Consider the following 18,782-nt stretch of genomic DNA (forward strand, 5'->3'; position numbering starts at 1 on the left):
ACATATCAATACCGAAAATATCGAATGTCAACAACTCGTATTAAAATGTCAACAACTAAAAAATAACACTTACAATTGACATATCAATACCGAGAATATCGAATGTCAACAACTCGTATTAAAATGTCAACAACTAAAAAATAACACTTATAATTCACATATCAATAGCCAAAATATCAAATGTCAACAATTAAAACAAAGTTGAGATATCACAGTTAACAGGAATATCATTATTTAGGTGAATCTCCATCCCCATCATCATCCATACATCAATCATTCAAGCAAGAAAAAACAACAAAAACAAAAAAAGCAACAAAATCCGAGGGGAAAGAGGAAGAATATGTATAAAAATCAATACAAAATCAATCGGATCAAGGTTGCTGCTATCAAAATCTAAACGAGAAAAATGAAATGAGATTAGAAATTAAATTACATGTGTGTCCAAATACGATCTGCGAATTCCAGAAAGCGCCCTTCGCCGGGAGGAGATTGCGGCAGAGCTCCCGCCGGCGACATTCTCCGACATGTGGACGCCGGTCGCGTAGGCGTTTCTCGCCTGAATCGCGTATTTCCGATCTTGCCTTATCCTCGTTCACGAATCTCTGAATTCCAGCTTCTCGAACCCCCATTCCCTGTGTTTTCCCTAAATTTCACCGAATTAGGTTTTCAATTAACGCGAATTGAACATTCAGATCATCAATTGATTCAATTCAGTTGCTGATTCAGCTTCTCGAATACCGCCATTTCCTCGACGGCGTCGAAAACGCCGATTCCTTCAGCTTCAACGGTGAAGGATCGAAGCGCGCTCGTGAAAGCTCTCTCCACCTATCCGGAATATCTAAGAAACAAAGCTTCCGATGAGAAATCAGCGAAATGACGAAGAATTTCGAAGGATTGATCTGGTTGAGAGAGAAGAATGATGATTGGATCACCGCATCGACTCTCTGGGTGGCCATCTTCTTCATCCCTAATTAAAACATAAAATTACTATTCTGCCCTTTCATATTAAATTAATCTAAAAATATTTATTGTGTGGCAAAATCTGGACCACTCATTTAATAAAAATGAGTGGCTGATATTGCATCTCATTTCTCAATTAGCCTAAATAATCTCAATTGATCACAATCCTATATATATATATAGGGTCTTGTTAGGATGAGATTTTTGGGCATAATTGAGAAATGAGATGCAATCTCAGCCACTAATTCACAAGATTAACTTAATGTCAACAACTATCACATTATGTCAACACGGGGGTATAATTGTCTTTTCATTAAATTATATTTGAAATCATTTTCTAAAATCCTCTCTAAAACTCTAGCTGCAAAGTCTTCAAATCTTCAACATTCAACTCTTCAAATCTTCAAATCTTCAACATTCAAATCTTCAAATCTTCTACATTCAAATCTTCAAATCTTCAAATCTCTTCAACATTCAAATCTTCAAATCTTCAACATTCAAATCTTCAAATCTCTTCAACATTCAAATCTTCAAATCTTCAACATTCTAATCTTCAAATCTTCAACATTCAAATCTTCGAATATTCAAATCTTCAACATTCAAATCTTCAAATCTCTTCAACATTCAAATCTTCAAATCTTCAACATTCAAATCTTCAAATCTTCAAATCTTCAACATTCTAATCTTCAAATCTTCAACATTCAAATCTTCGAATATTCAAATCTTCAACATTCAAATCTTCAAATCTCTTCAACATTCAAATCTTCAAATCTTCAACATTCTAATCTTCAAATCTTCAACATTCAAATATTCAAATCTTCAACAAAATAACACTTATTAAAATATCAACAACTAAAAAATAACACTTATAATTTACATATCAATACCGAGAATATCGAATGTCAACAACTCATATTAAAATGTCAACAACTTAAAAATAACACTTACAATTCACATATCAATACCGAGAATATCGAATGTCAACAACTCGTATTAAAATGTCAACAACTAAACAAATAACACTTATAATTTACATATCAATACCGAGATTATCGAATGTCAACAACTCGTGTTAAAATGTCAACTAAAAAATAACACTTACAATTCACATATCAATACCGAGAATATCGAATGTCAACACCTCGTATTAAAATGTCAACAACTAAAAAATAACACTTACAATTCACATATCAATACCGAGATTATCGAATGTCAACAACTCGTATTAAAATGTCAACAACTAAAAAATAACACTTATAATTAATGTCAACGACAAATGTCAATAACAAACGTTATGTCAACAACAAACTTTATTTATGTCAACTACGATGTCAACAACAAACTTTATTTATGTCAACAATAACATTTCACAAATAATTAATGTCAACGACAAATATTTTCATTTCAACGACGTATATTATTTATGTCAACAACAACGTTTTACATATAATTCATGTCAACAACAATGTTTTACATATAATAGTTGACATTATATGTATGTAGTTGACATGAATTGTAACTAACTAGTAGCAACTAATTTCCAACTGGAGAATTTCACCAAACACCTAGAGTGCATCATGATTAAGCTTGATTCTCCAATCCAGCTCACGTCCCAAATTTCCACAAATATAAACTCAAATCTCAATCTTAATTTCAATTTCAAACTCAATCGAAGAATTAGCCCCAAAATTAACTAGAATTGTCAAATATCTCAACCATGTCTTCGTAGTGAAGTTCTCTCTATCCTGAAATTTATCAAACAAATCCAAAATCCAACTCTCAATTCATCCCCAAAAATTCATCCTCATCCACCAAACTTAGCAGCTCGATGAGGAGACGCAGCCTGAATAGCTGCTCTGAAATTGAAGGACCTCAACGCGCTGCCGCGGACAAATTCCAACGCCGAAACCACCGCTGATTTGTAAGTCTGCAGAAAAAATTCGCCTCTTTCTCGCCCGATCGCAGCGGCAGCTCCATGAAGCCATTAGATTCTGGCCACTCCGCCGCGTCGAGAAGATTCTCCAGCCTTCGTCGCTGCTTCTCGCTCCAGATTCTATCTCGCTGCCGCTTCTCCAACCATGTCAGAATTCTCGTCGAATTCTATCTCATTCAAACAATTCATCAAAAATTAGTTGAATTCATATGAATTAATCCCCAATCAATTGTGTATTAGTAGTAAATTGAATTGAATTGATAGGTAAATTTAGTTGCAATCAACACCGTGGGATGGAGGGAGAAACTGATTTTGGCGTTGCAGTTCTTCTTCCCCATCTTTGATTGGCCCCAATTACCATTCTATCCTTTCATAATAAATTAATCTAAAAATATTTTTTGTGTGGCAAAATCTGGACCACTCATTTAATAAAAATGAGTGGCTGATATTGCATCTCATTTCTCAATTAACCTAAAAAATCTCAATTGATCATGGATATATATATATATATATATATATATATATATATATATATATATATATATATCTTATGTTAACCGCAATAGTTAGCTCTTATGAGTACGATACAAAATATTCACATCAAAACTAGTAATAGATTTTTGTAATACGAGATCAACATTAATTAATTTTTCATCAGTTTTAATCTTGTGTGAATCATTAAACTATCTCATAATCATTAAGTCGTTGGGATTTTGTTCAACATTAGCTAGAACAACTAACAGAAACTCGAGGTCTTTTCAAGAAAATTTAGTTGATTAAATCTAAAATTTAAGGTCATTAATCAATAATATAAAAAATTGAGATACTGATTATATTTATTAAAATTAGGAAAAAATATACTCCATCCGTCCACAAAAAATAGATCACTTTGTGTATGACACGGGTTTTAATGTAGAATTGGTAAAGTAAGAGAGATGATGAGAAAAAGTAGATAAAGTAAGAGAGATAGAGAGAAAAAGTAAGTAAAATAGGAGAGAGGGAAGAAAAAGTGGGAAAAGTATGAGAGATAAACTTTCCACTTTAAGAAAGTGATCTATTTTTTGTGGACGTCCCAAAATGCAAAAGTGATCTATTGTTTGTGGACGGAGGGAGTAAATTTTATTACCAAATAGTAAAAGTTAAAAAAAATAATAAATATGATTAAAGAAGTGGAAAAAAATAATTTGGTTTATTGTTATATTTGAATTTTTAAAATCAAATCATACCAAAAAAAAATTGGAACCAAATTTCAAAAACTACTAATATCATTGAGTTGTACTTTGCAATTTAAGAGTGAGTTAGAAATATAAAACAACTGAACCTGCATCTATCAAACTAATTAATTCCATGAACCCCTTCACCAATTCAATAATCATAATCACGCATATGAATTTTAAAATAAAACTTAATGGTTATGAAGCGTGTTTATAAGATCACTCAAGCCAATATAAGATACTGAAAACTGAGTGTATTAAGAATTAAGTTTATTAAATTAAATTGGAGCTAAATTTACAAATTTTGGATATAAAAAAAAACACATACCACAATATACCACCATATAATAAACCTAGAAATACAATAAATGGCCCTCCAGCCGCAACTCTGCAATCAACCACCACGAATCAAGCCCAGCGCCAATCGATGATGGACACAAATACAAAGATTATCATAACAAGTAGGATTTTGAATCTTACAAGTACGAAGAGTACTCCTATATATATGTCTATAAGTGTATTCATTGAGAAATAAGATAAACCCTAGCACCTCAACTAGGTTTTCACCGTTTCGTTTACATATTTGTTCGAGTGCTCTAATATTGGAAGATAGACGAATAAAAGCCTATCAATTGGTGCTTTCATTGAGGAACTCTTTACGCATAATGTCTTTCCAACCTCAATGAAAGCACCATTGATAGGCTTTTGGATTGACTATAGATATAAAGAGTGCAGAGGAAGAGAGTAGACAGAGAGTGTATGTGAATAACAAAAATATTTTATTTTTTAATTTTAATCAAGTATTCAACACATATTATAAATATGTGATAATACAAAAGGATATCCTATAAAGTAAACAAATCAACTCAAATCTTAATAACTATGAAAAATAAATCAAACCCTAAGATAAATGGAAAATAAATCAAATCCTAACAACTATAGAAATATATCATAATACACAGCTTAACAATAATATGGAGATTATTAACAAAATAAAAATAAATGTCTCTATTAGAACATTACGCTAAAATTGTTTTATAAATCATAAGATTGATTCTACATTATAATTCTAACAAAGTAATACCCCATCCGTTCCTAAAAATATGGACTTTGGGGTTGCACGGGTTTTAGTGCAAAATGGTAAAATAAAAAAGATAAAAAGAAAAAGTGATTGGATATTATTAGTGGGGAGTGAGCAGAGGTCCAGACAAAAACTTACCAAAATTGGAAGTGGATAATTTTTGTGCGACGGACGAAAATGAAAAAAAAAATATTTGTATATATAGTATCAAGCCACATAGAGTGAGACTGTTGACTGTTGTGTTGCGTTTGGGTTCAATCCAAAAGCATAACATGCGCATTTCCAGTTCGAAAAATGGAGCGGAAACCAAACCATATAGGAGTATGTAATAATGTAAGGACTAAAACAGATATACTACCAAATAGTAGATGTTAGAGCATCTCCAATAGCGGCTAGTCCACCGGCTAGCTGATTCGCGCGCTAGCCGGTCGGATAGCCGAACTATTGGAACCGGCCAACGGCATTTCGGCGTAGAAACTGGCAAGCGCACGCCGATTTCTAGGCGCTGGCCGATGCGCTGGCCGCCATTGTGGCGTGCCGATCGGCCAGCGATCGGGCCAGCGCCTATTTTTTATTTTTGAAAATTTTTGAAAACTATATATACGCGATTTTAGTTTCATTTTCATTTGCACCACTTGTTTTAACGAGCTTTCTCTCTCTCTAAATTTCTGTACAAGAGCAACATCGAGCGATGGACAACAACAACGAGTACGCCAGTATGGCAGGAGAGTGGACGCAACTCCGGTATGCATCCCGGGATGCAGCGGGTCACCGGGGGGGAGGGGGGACACGGTCTATCATCCCTCTCTTGATTTTTTGACGGCTTCGTCTCACACGTCGACCCATGTGGAGACGCAGCTTCACCGGGGATGACCGTTTCTTACCGTACGAGCCGGGGATCGATGTCTGAGGAGGCGGGACACTCCCGTTCCAACGGGGGGAGCAGCGCCGAAGCAGAAGAAGACTAAGGGGAAGAGCAAGGTGGTCGGCGAGTCGTCGCAGCCCGGTGTTGATTGATGACGACACGCCCACGCGGAGGAAGTGGACGCGAGGCGTCGCTCGCGGCCGGCGGGGTGGTTAGGCCGGTTATGAGACGACCACTGCTGCGAACAACCAGCCGGGATCGTCAACATGTGGGCTAAGATTAGAGCGTAGCCTATGTGAGGAACCGCTTCTCAACGAAAAGGTGCGACAGCAATGAGGAATGCCGGAAGGGGTGGGAACGCATTTCAGGGCCGCGGCCGGCCAATTTTCGGGATTGTACACCAACGACCTCCGCATGCTGAGCTCGTCGCCCGGCCCCCCAAAGCGGGCGCCCGGGCAGGAAGTCATCTCGGCATCTCGGCACCCCCTCACGCGCGTACACCTTATTCTCGCGTCAAAAAACGGAGGAACGGTTGTACAAGGTCTTCCAAGAGTGGAGGGCCGCAACTGACCCACAGAGAAGAGGTTTCTTCGCTCGATGCTCGACAACATGCATGTGGATTTGGATGCCACGAGGGCACTGATGGGGGGCTCAGACGCGGGCTCAGATACCCCCACCGATGTGGAGGTCCCGAGTGGCGGCGGCGAGGACGGCGACGACGGCGGGGACGACGAGTAGAGAGCGGCGGGGCTCGTGTGTGGAAGCCCGATTTTTTTAAAAAAATCATGTATTTTTTTTTATCTATGTACCTCTTTTTTTTAATGAAATGAATGAATTTTCTTGTATATGTCTCGTAAATTTAATTCCATAATTTATCGTAAATTTAATTCCGTAAATGTAGTTGTTTTTGAATTATTTTTATTGCGACTAGCCTGTGGCTGGCCTTAGGCTAGCCTATTTGAGTAAAATGATGATGTGACAGGTAGAATTTTAGTGCTGATGACGTGACAGAGAGAGAGAGTGGCTAGCCTGTGGCTGGCCTAAAGCCATTGGAGATGCTCTTGCACTATGGAAACGACTTAAGATGAGCATATAAAGCACACAACAATGCAGTGAATACCAAAGCAAGGAGAGAGCCCACCTTAATTGCTGCCCTTGTAAGACATGATAAAGACAATTTACATTACATTTCCAGAAATTATATAGCTGAGGGTTAAGTTACAGGAAATTAAAGAGTATATATACTCGGAGGAGGGTGGCTCAAGTTCAAAATGACGAGTGATATTAAAAGTTTGAGATGGAGCAGTATGTTTTTACCACTCTGCTCAACTTCGTGTATTACAAATTTACAATCAAATAACCCAATTAAAAAAAAAAATACTTCTAGATAACTAGGAAACGTTAAAAAAAGAAGGAAAAAAAAAACAAAAACACAGAGCCTCAGCCTACAGATATTAATTATTTGGGACCAGCAATTTGCTTTTGCTTGGCGTGTTAGTTTCAAATGAATGATGCCATCACGAAACAATAGCTTAGCTTAACTGCTTAACATTATTTTTTTAAGCCAATGCTAATCTGTCAATACATACTCCGATCCTGTCAATTTATTTTACAAAATCAATAAATAATGGGATCATGACTTTGAGATGATTGGATCAAGAGATTGATTAGTTCGTTTAATAGGATGAACATGGTATGCAATTGAAAAGCCAATCTTGTTTGCTCTTTTGCACATCCACACCAAACTGTTTCACACACCAAAATTTAAGTTTGAAAAACAAACGTAGGAGTACTACTTTAATGGAAATTCCATTTAATTCTAATTAAATTAAATATTTGGCCATAAAAAATGAGGCCAAGATTCACATAACAAGGTTATAGGCCATACATACATTGGATAATACTGATACATGCATGTCGTCCTGGTATTAGTCATTTAAGAGTATGTTCATTTGAAAAATAATGAATATGTATTATATTTAGCTCGACTGAATCTTACAACTTAATCCTAGAAGTCATATGATAATCAGTTATAGCCACTCTCTTTCAATTAAAATAATCTCAATATTTAATTCTAGATGAATAATCATATGATAATGAATCATAACAATTGAACTTCATCTAAAATAAAATTAAATAGATAGAGAAAAGTACTACTATTAACATCCACTAAAAATATTTTTAGTCATGAACAAGGAGTATATGTTTTTATATAAAATTGGTAAAGTGAGAGAAAAAGATAAAATAGATAAATTAGATGAGAGAAATAAAAGAACAAGAAAAATATGAAGGGAAAAATTTTAAAAGGGGCAAAATATAAAACTAATTTTGATAAAAAAAAAAACTGAAATTAAAATAAGAAACTATATTTTGTTGATGGAGATACTAACACCCCATAATAGGAGTACTATTTGGTTTGGACGGAACTTTAAGAAATGTAAAGAAAATTGAGTTGAAAAAATTAGTGGAATATGAATCTTGCTTTTATATATTAGTTTTAAAATAAAATGTAAATAGATTGAGTTAAGTAGAATGTGAGGCCTATTTACTATTTACTTCCTCCGTCTCTAAAAATAGACAAATTTGAAATGACACGAGTTTTAATGCATAATTGTTAAAATAAGAGAGAGATAGAAAAAAAAATGATTGGAGTATTGTTAGTAAATAATGAGGTCCACCTTATTGAAAAGGAATAAAAATCAAATAGAATTGGTCCATTTTTAAGAGACATCCCAAAATAATAACTGTGGTCTATTTTTGAGATGAGAAGGAAGTATAAGAAGAATGAAAATAATTAATTGCATTGATATATATTCTTTCCGTCCTATTTAAGATGTCCATATTCTTAAAAGATATAAAATTTTAGGTAGAGTAGTTGAATATAATAAAGTAAAGTTATAGAAGTAATTGAATATTTTAATGAGGAGAGATAAGAGATACTCCCTCCGTCCCGGATAATTCGACTCACTTTGATCATGCACGAGTTTTAAGAAATGTAATGAAAAGTGAGTTGAAAAAGTTAGTGGGATGTGGGCCTACTTTTATATATTAGTTTTATAATAAAATGTGAATAGGAATTGGTTAGTGGAATATAGGGTTCACTACCCAAAAATGGTAAAAGTGAAATAGTGAAATATTTGGGCGGACAAAAATGGAATACTGGGTCAAATTATCTGGGGACGGAGGGAATAAATATATTTATAAATAAATAAATGGACATTTTTAATACTCCTTCCGTCCCTTATAATTCATCACCATTTGACTCGGCACGGGTTCTAAGAAATGTAATAGAAAGTGAGTTGAAAAAGTTGGTGGTATGTGGGTCTTATTTTTATATATTAGTTTTATAATAAAATGTGAGTGTGAATGAGTTAGTGGAATGTAGGATCCACTACTAAAAATGACAAACGTGAAAGTGATAAATTTTTAGGAACAAAGAAAAAAGAAAAATAGGTAATAAATTTTCGGGGATGGAGGGAGTAGGACCAACTAAAAATTGCATTTTGAGCCGTCCAAATGGAGTATGACATGAAAAAGAGAAAAGACATTTAACGCATAGTGAATATAATAATAATCCCAAAGTCCCAACTCTCGAAGTTGCTTTGCAGCTCATCGTCAAACTCAGCAGCCTTCCTTCTTTCGGAGATCTCAAACGCCTTCCTTCTTTCGGAGATCTCAAACGCCCTATAATTATAAACTGAATTTGGAATTTAGGAGGAACTTGGTTTGCGATTGATTATGGGCGCAAGTACCATCTCTATCTCCAGCCACTGCTGTTCTTCATCTTCGCCTTATCCCAATTTGTCCTCTCTTTCGTCTCACCAAAATCCCAATAATTTTTTATTTCCTGCCACTTCTCCTAAACTAACTACTGCTTCTTTGCAATTCAACTCCACCGCTTTTCCTTCTATAGCTTCCATGCAAGATGGTTGGTTATCTAATTCACCAAATTCTTATCTAGCTCATGCCAGTTTTTGTGTTTCATTTTTTTTAAAGACTGTGTTTTGGACTTAAATTGATATGCGGATACACGATTTAAGATGTTTTGATGTTTTTTTGTAGACTTTTATAAATTGAATTGATGAAACCTAGAACTTACTTGTGAAGTTTGAGCATTTTGGTTTCATTCTCTTGAAGAATCTATAGTAAGAAAGGGATAATATTCATAGTGTGGTTGTGTTTATTGTGTTCCAATTTGTCACTAGTGCTGTGTAATCTGCAATGCTATGTGAGGATGATTGATGAAATCTAGTGAAGTTTGAGCATTTGGATTTCATTCTCTTGAAGAATCATAGCGTGGTTGTGTTTCAATTTGTAACTAGTGCTGTGTAATCTGCAATGTCATGTGAGGATTTAATCTAATCGAATAAATTATGTAGGTTCTTTGGCTGCAACAGTTGCTGGATTGCAAAATGAAGCTCCTTTGAAAAAATTGAAAGATGGGCTGACGTCAGTTAAAGAGAACACGCAGCTTAGTAATTTTGATGTTAATGATGGTAGATCAACCACGAGTATTACTGTTGTAGGGGCCTCTGGGGATCTTGCAAAGAAGAAGATATTTCCTGCTCTTTTTGCACTATACTATGAGGATTGCCTACCTGAGGTCTGTTTGCAATATATCCTAGTGTTTTTTGGGGAAACCTAAAATACTTGCTCTTATCTCTAGTCTACACGCATAATTGATGTTTATTACTACATGTTTTGTTTGTTTCAGCATTTCACTATCTTTGGTTATGCCCGTAGTAAGATGACAGATGCTGAACTAAGAAATATGGTTAGCAAGACTCTTACTTGCAGAATTGATAAGAGGTATCACTGCTGCCTTCTACTTTGAGTTTTTGTTGTTAGGATTCGGTGCACTTAATGTTATGGGGGACTCAATTGAGTGTTGATTTAAAGAATTGTAACATGTATATAGCGAAAATTGTGGTGAAAAGATGGAGCAGTTCCTACAAAGATGTTTCTACCACTCTGGTCAATATGATTCTCAGGAGAATTTTGCTGAGCTTGATAAGATACTAAAGGAGCATGAGGTAGTGGGTCACTGAACTTTTCATTTTTCTTATATTCTAATATGTGAACACATTATTCTTACGAGTCACAGCCCACAATAGATGTTTCTACTTATAATAAACATTACTCGAGTGGACGAGTAATTTGACAAGAGCTACTTGTCGGAGTCTGTGGCTCTTCCTTCGTTTTTTTCTCTTTTCGTTATTGTGGTGCACAATCACTGTCTAGGAAGATAATGTTAAAAGAAACTGAAAACTTAGGATTGATGGAAATGCATCCATATTAATTAATGCAGACAGTGCTGTTTGGCATGCTTCTCAGCATTTTTCTGTTTGACATATTGTGAATGCTAACTTCATGTTTCCTGGAACATTGCCTTGTTGTTTGCAATTTCATGTTTTCTGGCACATTGTCGTGGCGCTGTAAAATCATTATATATTACTGAAGATACAATGGTGGTTGGCTTCTGTAGGCTGGTCGGGTTTCAAATCGGCTATTTTATTTATCTATCCCACCAAACATATTCGTAGATGCTGTAAAATGTGCCAGTCTCTCTGCTTCTGCTTCTGCTGGCTGGACTAGGGTCATTGTTGAAAAACCATTTGGCCGGGATTCTGAATCTTCGGCCGCTTTGACTAAATCTTTAAAGCAATATCTGGACGAGGATCAGATTTTTAGGTAGGTTTTGTTTCATCTCTATGTGAATGCAATTCCTTATCAGGATTGACTATGATGTACTCCCTCCGTCCCATAATAGATGTCACACTTTCCTTTTTAGTTTGTCCCACAAAAGATGTCATGATTTTCTTTTTGGAAAAAGTTCTCTCACATTAATACTCAATGTTGTCCAGTTTTGCCATTTTGGTTTGTCCGTGAAAAGTTATCCACTTTGCTTTTTTTCTATTTTTGGTAAATGGACTCCACTTTCCACTAACTCTTTACACTCACATTCTATTAGTATAAAACTAATACTATAAATGTGGGACCCTCATTCCACTAACATTTTCAACTCACTTTTCTTCACATTTTTAAAAACCCGTGCCAAGTCAAACTTGGACAATATTTCATGGACGGAGGGAGTATAAATATACTATTTTCTCTCTCCACCTAACACACAAAACAACACATCTCCTAAAATCCTGGGCCATTCTCCAACTATGTCATCTATTATGGGACGGAAGGAGTACCATGTTTCAGGTAGAATCTGATTTGCAATGTTTACCTGTGATAATTCTCTTGTTACAGGATAGATCATTACCTAGGAAAGGAGCTAGTGGAGAACCTGTCTGTCCTTCGCTTCTCAAATCTTATTTTTGAACCCTTATGGTCAAGACAGTATATAAGGAATGTTCAATTGATATTCTCCGAGGACTTTGGCACTGAAGGAAGGGGAGGGTAACTGTCTGTTTAATTTGATGCTGAACGAATTCTAATGACTAGCAACTGGAACCATGCTTATTAATCTTTTTTGTTATGTGCCAGCTACTTTGACCACTACGGAATCATGAGAGACATAATGCAAAATCATCTGCTCCAAATATTGGCCCTCTTTGCCATGGAAACACCTGTCAGTTTGGATGCTGAAGATATCAGAAATGAAAAGGTTTCTCTTTGTGCATATTTTTGTTTGACTCGTACTTTTTTTTCTGCTTAGAGCAATGCTAATTCTGCATGGATTACAGGTTAAAGTTTTGCGCTCCATGAGACCTATAAGAGTCGATGATGTAATCATAGGGCAGTATAAGAGTCACACAAAAGGAGGCGTCTCATACCCGGGATATACAGATGACAAAACCGTTCCCAAAAATAGTTTAACCCCAACTTTTGCTGCTGCTGCACTTTTTATTGATAATGCAAGATGGGATGGTGTGCCTTTTTTAATGAAAGCTGGAAAAGCTTTACATGATAAAAGGTATAGAAAAGCCCAGATATATGATATATGTAGTATCGCTTCATTCTAAAGAAATATAGTATGTAGAATCAATTCAGGGTTGTCACTAGTTTCTTATTTACCCTACTAACTCGGAGCTTGATGCTTAAATGCATTCCTTTTCTTAGGGCTGAAATAAGGGTGCAGTTCAGACATGTACCTGGTAATTTATACAATCGAAACTTCGGGACTGATCTGGACCTAGCAACAAATGAGCTTGTAATCCGGGTTCAGCCTGATGAAGCTATTTATTTGAAGATTAATAACAAAGTCCCGGGACTAGGGATGAGATTGGACCGAAGCAATCTTAATCTTCTTTATAAAGCAAGGTATTAATGAGATTTTTCAATTATTTTAAGTTTTAGTCATTAATTTACTTGTCTTGGCACACAATTGCCTACAAGATCCCTGAAAGTGTTGTGTTTTAACTCATAACATTTAGGGGCTGAAATGTTGGTTGAGGTTTTGGGACTGTAGCTTATTATCTTGTGTTGCGTAGGTACTCTAAGGAGATACCTGATGCGTATGAGAGACTTCTACTGGATGCTGTTGAGGGTGAGAGGAGACTCTTCATCAGGAGTGACGAATTAGATGCTGCGTGGGCACTTTTCACCCCTGTATTGAAGGATCTCGAAGAAAAGAAAAAGATTCCCGAGTATTATCCTTATGGAAGTCGAGGACCAGTAGGGGCTCATTACCTTGCAGCCAGATACAACGTTAAGTGGGGTGATCTTGGGGTTGACGAATAGCATCCGAGTCCAAAAATATATTTATGAAATCTGCACTTCACTAGTCACAGGTTCATGCAGCTCTCATTTCCTCAATTTGTTGTTTTGCTGCTTTACAAGATTTTCGATTTTTAATTTTGTTGGGAGTAAGAAATGTAGACTGTATTATCTTGTTATCGACATGTACACCTATGTAGGGTAAAAACTTGAATAAACTATGTTGTAAAATTCCAGAAACCATATAGTTAATGACATCGAAGTTTTCCAATTTTATATCTTAGTGAATGATGATTATTGCTCTTGCTAAATCCCAATATTTGAATGGGAACAAAGGCAGATAAGTATGAGCCACGCAGCTGGTTCTCTTATAAAATTGTCACAATATGATTTTACTAATTTACAACAATTATCTGAGACAGTCTGAATCAGCAAAAATGTAGGTACAATTAGATGTTATCGTGTAGTTTTCACTATACTTAGAAGATGAAATAGATGATAGAGCTATGGATTGGTAGGGGGAGGATGCGGAAACCATGTATTCGGATCCCAGAAATTGAACATCGGTGGTGATGCAGGAGGAGGAGGAACAGATGGAAATGGAAAAGGCAAAGACGGAGGATTTGGAGGAAATGGGAAATAAGGGAAAGGGGGAAGCTGAGGCAATGGTGGAAGTTGAGGCAGTGGTGGAAGCTGAGGCAGTGGCGGAAGTTGAGGCAGCGGGGGGAGCTGAGGAAGTGGAGGCAACGGTGGCCAAGGGAATACGCTGTAAGGAGGAAAGAAAAACTTGGAAGTATTGAATAATGTTGGACTGGGAATCCCACAAAGAGTGAGATTTCTCTGTGGTGGTTTGTAAGTCAAGGCGCCTAAGGTGTAGGTGCAGGCATTGGTTCGGTTTGATCTTAGTGTAATGTGCGATGAAATGGTTTTCACGGCTGGGAGATTGCAGGTGGTGATGGGTGCGGAGAGAGGGAGCAAAGTTGCCTTGCACAGTGACTGGATGGTGGGATGTCGGGTGCAGTCGACGCTTCCATCAACACAAGGAATCTCCACTCTGTAGATTCCAAATCTATCTGTGCTTCTGTTCACTGAGAATGATATATCTTCCCTGCTCCTTGCCCATCTTCTTTTCATTTTGCACTCGATGTTAACATCGACACCTGCACCAAACCAAACCGAACCTAATCACTCTGCTAGTCCTATTTATATTACTTATAAATGAATGATATGAACATACCTGGCAAGAAGTAGCTATGGTTGGAGAAAGTATTCTGAGAACATACGTCGCAATATACAGAACCTAGCACGCTAATGTGCGTGGCGGGCTGAGCTGCGGAGAGGGCCAAACATGTGAGAGAGAGAATGATGATGGAATGAAACATGGCGTTCAAGATTCAGTGAAGTGAAGTTATAAATATTTCATAGTATTTATATAAGAAGGTAAAGTTAAGATGAGATGGGTAGTTATAATCCGTGAAAGCAACTGTAAGGTCACAGGTCTCAACCTTGAGCCATTAAATTCAAGAATGCTTTTTTTTCTTTTTCGACAGCAACTTCATTCTCTGCTTACTTTAATTATGAAATCTCATAACTACACACAACCCAACCAAAAACAATTTAGCTAAGCTCTCTGTCTTCACATGCATTTTTACTTTTATAATTGCAATGCCAATTGTAACTCTGTATATGAAATAATGTAGCTGTTCAACCGAGTCAACTTATTTCGTACCTAATTGGGGGTTCATCAATATGTTTTGTTATCCTAAAATCTACAGCTTTCAATTTCATACTTTTAAGTTTCAAATATATTTGGTGTATAGCTCTTAATTTGGAAAGGTGACAACAAGGTTCTATGGTGTAGTGGTTAGCACTCTGGACTTTGAATCCAGCGACCTGGGTTCGACTCCCGGTAGGACCTTTATTTTTTTGACACCATATTTCCTTTTATTTCCCATAGTGATTTAGTATATGGAAATTGTGTTAGTGATAAGTTAATGTGTAACTTTGATGCATGGGCAATTCCAACTAGAGATGTCAATAATATGTAGTCTGGATCCCTCCCACATATTGATCCGAATAATCTTCTAAATTTAAAGTGTTTGGGTTATAAATTTGTAACCTTGCAAAATTTGAGTCCGATTAGCCTATAGCTGATTTGAAATACAAATGACTTGTTGTAAGTCAATTAGGACACTTCGATAATATTTTAAATAAAAATAATAACTACATAAATAAAATAAAACAAAAGCTTCACTTTTATGTTACATTTTTATTAATATAATATAATAATAGATAAATGAATTGGAATATTCAAGTTCACTATATAAAATATTCATAATAAATTATCAATCTTAAATTAGATTTTTTGACATGTCAGGATTATTATAAATTGGAATTTATTCAACAACTTAAGCTTTATTAAATATCATTCATATAAAAGTGTAATGTTTTGAAAAGGTTATACTACTATTTTGTCATATAATTTTTTTTGTTTTTATATTAGATTTATTTGATTATTATACGATTACTATCCTTAAGAGTAAAAAATAAATAGGTGAATGATTATTGTTAGTTTTTCGCTCATTTAGCCTGGTGGGGTAGCTACAAGATTAAGATTGTAAAATTCTAATCTGAAATTTAAGTCTGAATAACTCATAATTCAAACATAAAGCTAACTCATCAATGGTAAGTACACCCTCGGTCCCACAAGAGATGTCACACTTGTGGAACGGCACGAGATTTTAGAAGGTTTTGTTTTGTGTGTAGGTGAAAAAAAAAATATACTCCCTCCATCCCGCTTAAGATGACACGTTTTCCTTTTTAGTTTGTCTCAACTAAGATGACACATTTCCTTTTTTGATAACTTTCTCTCTCCAATTAATACACCCAACCATTTTTTCTCACTCCTATTAAAATATACATCTTTCTTTATCTCTCTACTTTAATACTTACACTCACCTTCTCTCTCTCTAATTAAATACTTTAACCAATAACTCCTAAAACCCCGTGCCGGCTAAGCAATGTGTCATCTTAGCCGGGACGGAGGGAGTAATATTTATATTATTGTGAGAGAGAACTTTTTCTAAAAATGGAAATGTGACATCTTTAGTATGACAAACGAAAAATGAAAGTGAGACATTTTTTATGGAACGGAGGAAGTACTATTTTAGGGGTATTTTATTAATTTCTCTACCTATATATAATACCAATGAATTATGCAGTAACCATGAAGAGGATTGTGAGCTGTGGAGCCGTGAATTGCAAGATCTTGCAAAATAATATAATAAATTATAGTGAAAATGAGATGCAATAAATGAAGTGAGGTCCCCTCCAAATTATAATTAGATTGAAATAATGAGATATGAGGAGAGGATCATCTACCAACAGGGGCTAGCTAGCTGCCTCCTCATTTATTTTTTACATTAATATTCTCGTGTTTAAGTTGGCTCTAAACTCTTGATTGTCAAGGTACTGTTTATTCTGCATTCTTGGCAATATGCGAGACGCCACAACATTCATAATTTATTGTAGCCACACAAAAAACTAATTTGATATATGCAAGCAATCATACTCTTTAATTCTCTCTATGTTTATATATACGTTTAATTATTTGGTGTTTTATGAGGACAATATATGTGGGAATTGAACAAGTGAATTTGGAATTGAAATGTATGAGCTGCAATGGCGCCAAATGTATGGAGAATTCAAGATATATATGCATGCATAATGTATTCATTCATTCATCTCAATCATGTAACCAAATGATTGCTCTGATTTTACCCCTAATCATATTCATATATATACACATTTGCGTCACCACAATTATTTGCTTGACATTGACACATCAAACATTATACTGTCACTATTACATTAATCATATCCTTGATTTAGTTGTGCCGTGAAATTTAAGCCCAACACACACACATGTACATCACATTAGCTATGCACAATGCCACCATGGTTATTAAATTACATTTCCCGTCTTTATATTTTAAAAATTAGTACTCCCTCCGTCCCGAAAATTTGTCAAATTTCATTTTCTGCACTCATTTTTAAAAAATGATAATAAATAGTTAAAGTGAAGAGAAAGTAAAGTAAGAGAGAGAATAATATAGAGAAGACTCTTATCTACAATATTCTCTCTCTTATTTACAATTTCTCCACTTTAAGTATTTATTATCATTTTTTAAAAATAAGTGCAGAAAATGAAATGTGACAAATTTTCAGGGGAGGGAGTAATAATTTTCTATTTATAGATACCAGGACAGCATATTATTCTCAATAAATCAATTTTATTTATTATCATTTTCTCTATTCACAATATATTTAATAATTGTTACTCTTAGTTTTAAAAATAGTTTATTTAAACTCATGTAGTATTTTAGTAATTGAGAGGCAATGAGCTTGATTTATCTCTTTCGTCCTCATCAACAACAATGATGGGTAATGGTAAAATAAAAGTGAGTAGCGTATGTTGAGGTGTCTTACGTGTCCATGCAAAATTTGTGGGTCCACCACGTAGCTAGTTTCACATATAAACCCAAAAGGCAAAAATACATAGTATATACAAGTACAAAAATTATATATCGACACATTATCATTCAAAACTAAGCGCTCCAGATGGGAATGAAATGAAGGAGGAAAAGCATCTCAATTAATTATAGTAAGTACAAGTTTAAAATGAAATGAATATATGATGAAAAGCGAGGATTCTGATTTTAAGCTTAAATTAGTGAACCCTCTTTCCTTCACCACTGCTTTAAAGAGTAAACATTTTAAAACACATAACTTATTGTTAGATGTATCAGTCTTCACTCCCTCCATCTCAAAACTTTTGTTACATTTCAGTTTTACCGTTTTGTGCAGTGAACTTTATAGTATTTAATTAACGCATTTCACTCGCATTTTATTATAAAAATCATATTCGATTAATTTTGTAACTTATTTTTATTACATTTCTTAAAACTTATAAAGAATAAAAGTGATAATTATAGAGGACATAGGGCACATATAATTAGAAAGGAATGAGGTGTATGAAAGGCACGTGAGGCAGGATGAATG

The 18,782-nt window shown here is 35.2% G+C and overlaps 2 protein-coding genes and 1 non-coding gene across 8 annotated transcripts; 2 read left to right on the plus strand and 1 right to left on the minus strand.

Moving 5' to 3' along the window:
• Positions 1 to 9,633: 9,633 nt before the first annotated feature.
• Positions 9,634 to 14,925, plus strand: LOC125222365 (glucose-6-phosphate 1-dehydrogenase, chloroplastic-like). 6 transcript variants are annotated; one of them, XR_007176546.1, is made up of 12 exons: positions 9,634 to 9,981; positions 10,433 to 10,656; positions 10,768 to 10,862; positions 10,972 to 11,086; positions 11,539 to 11,744; positions 12,312 to 12,461; positions 12,549 to 12,669; positions 12,749 to 12,978; positions 13,125 to 13,325; positions 13,496 to 13,795; positions 14,300 to 14,598; positions 14,671 to 14,925. XR_007176546.1 is itself a non-coding variant. In XM_048124912.1 (10 exons), exons 1-10 carry the CDS (start codon positions 9,792 to 9,794, stop codon positions 13,743 to 13,745), a joined length of 1,782 nt encoding a protein of 593 aa, XP_047980869.1. In that variant the 5' UTR covers positions 9,634 to 9,791; the 3' UTR covers positions 13,746 to 13,997. The 6 variants fall into 6 exon arrangements, 1 of the variants encoding a protein (XP_047980869.1); XR_007176545.1 differs by having other exon boundaries at positions 14,300 to 14,594; XR_007176547.1 differs by having other exon boundaries at positions 14,300 to 14,573.
• Positions 14,082 to 15,103, minus strand: LOC125222366 (RNA-binding protein 12-like). Its single transcript, XM_048124914.1, has 2 exons — positions 14,959 to 15,103; positions 14,082 to 14,881 (listed from the first exon to the last, which is right to left on the minus strand). The coding sequence occupies exons 1-2, from the start codon at positions 15,101 to 15,103 to the stop codon at positions 14,226 to 14,228; spliced, it is 801 nt and encodes a 266-aa protein (XP_047980871.1). The 3' UTR covers positions 14,082 to 14,225.
• A 464-nt stretch (positions 15,104 to 15,567) lies between these two features.
• Positions 15,568 to 15,639, plus strand: TRNAQ-UUG. Its single transcript has one exon. It is a non-coding gene; the product is annotated as a tRNA-Gln (tRNA).
• The last annotated feature ends 3,143 nt before the right edge of the window (positions 15,640 to 18,782 follow it).

Source organism: Salvia hispanica, chromosome 4 (assembly GCF_023119035.1).
Source record: "Salvia hispanica cultivar TCC Black 2014 chromosome 4, UniMelb_Shisp_WGS_1.0, whole genome shotgun sequence".
Taxonomy (NCBI): domain Eukaryota; kingdom Viridiplantae; phylum Streptophyta; class Magnoliopsida; order Lamiales; family Lamiaceae; genus Salvia; species Salvia hispanica.

Excerpts from the sequence above, each read along its gene's own strand:
- LOC125222365 (XM_048124912.1), top strand. The coding sequence starts at position 9,792 with ATGGGCGCAAGTACCATCTCTATCTCCAGCCACTGCTGTTCTTCATCT. Across the intron at positions 10,657-10,767 it reads ATGAGGATTGCCTACCTGAG|CATTTCACTATCTTTGGTTA; the intron begins GTCTGTTTGCAA and ends TGTTTGTTTCAG. Across the intron at positions 11,745-12,311 it reads GACGAGGATCAGATTTTTAG|GATAGATCATTACCTAGGAA; the intron begins GTAGGTTTTGTT and ends CTCTTGTTACAG.
- LOC125222366 (XM_048124914.1), bottom strand. The coding sequence starts at position 15,103 with ATGTTTCATTCCATCATCATTCTCTCTCTCACATGTTTGGCCCTCTCC. Across the intron at positions 14,882-14,958 it reads CCATAGCTACTTCTTGCCAG|GTGTCGATGTTAACATCGAG; the intron begins GTATGTTCATAT and ends GGTTTGGTGCAG.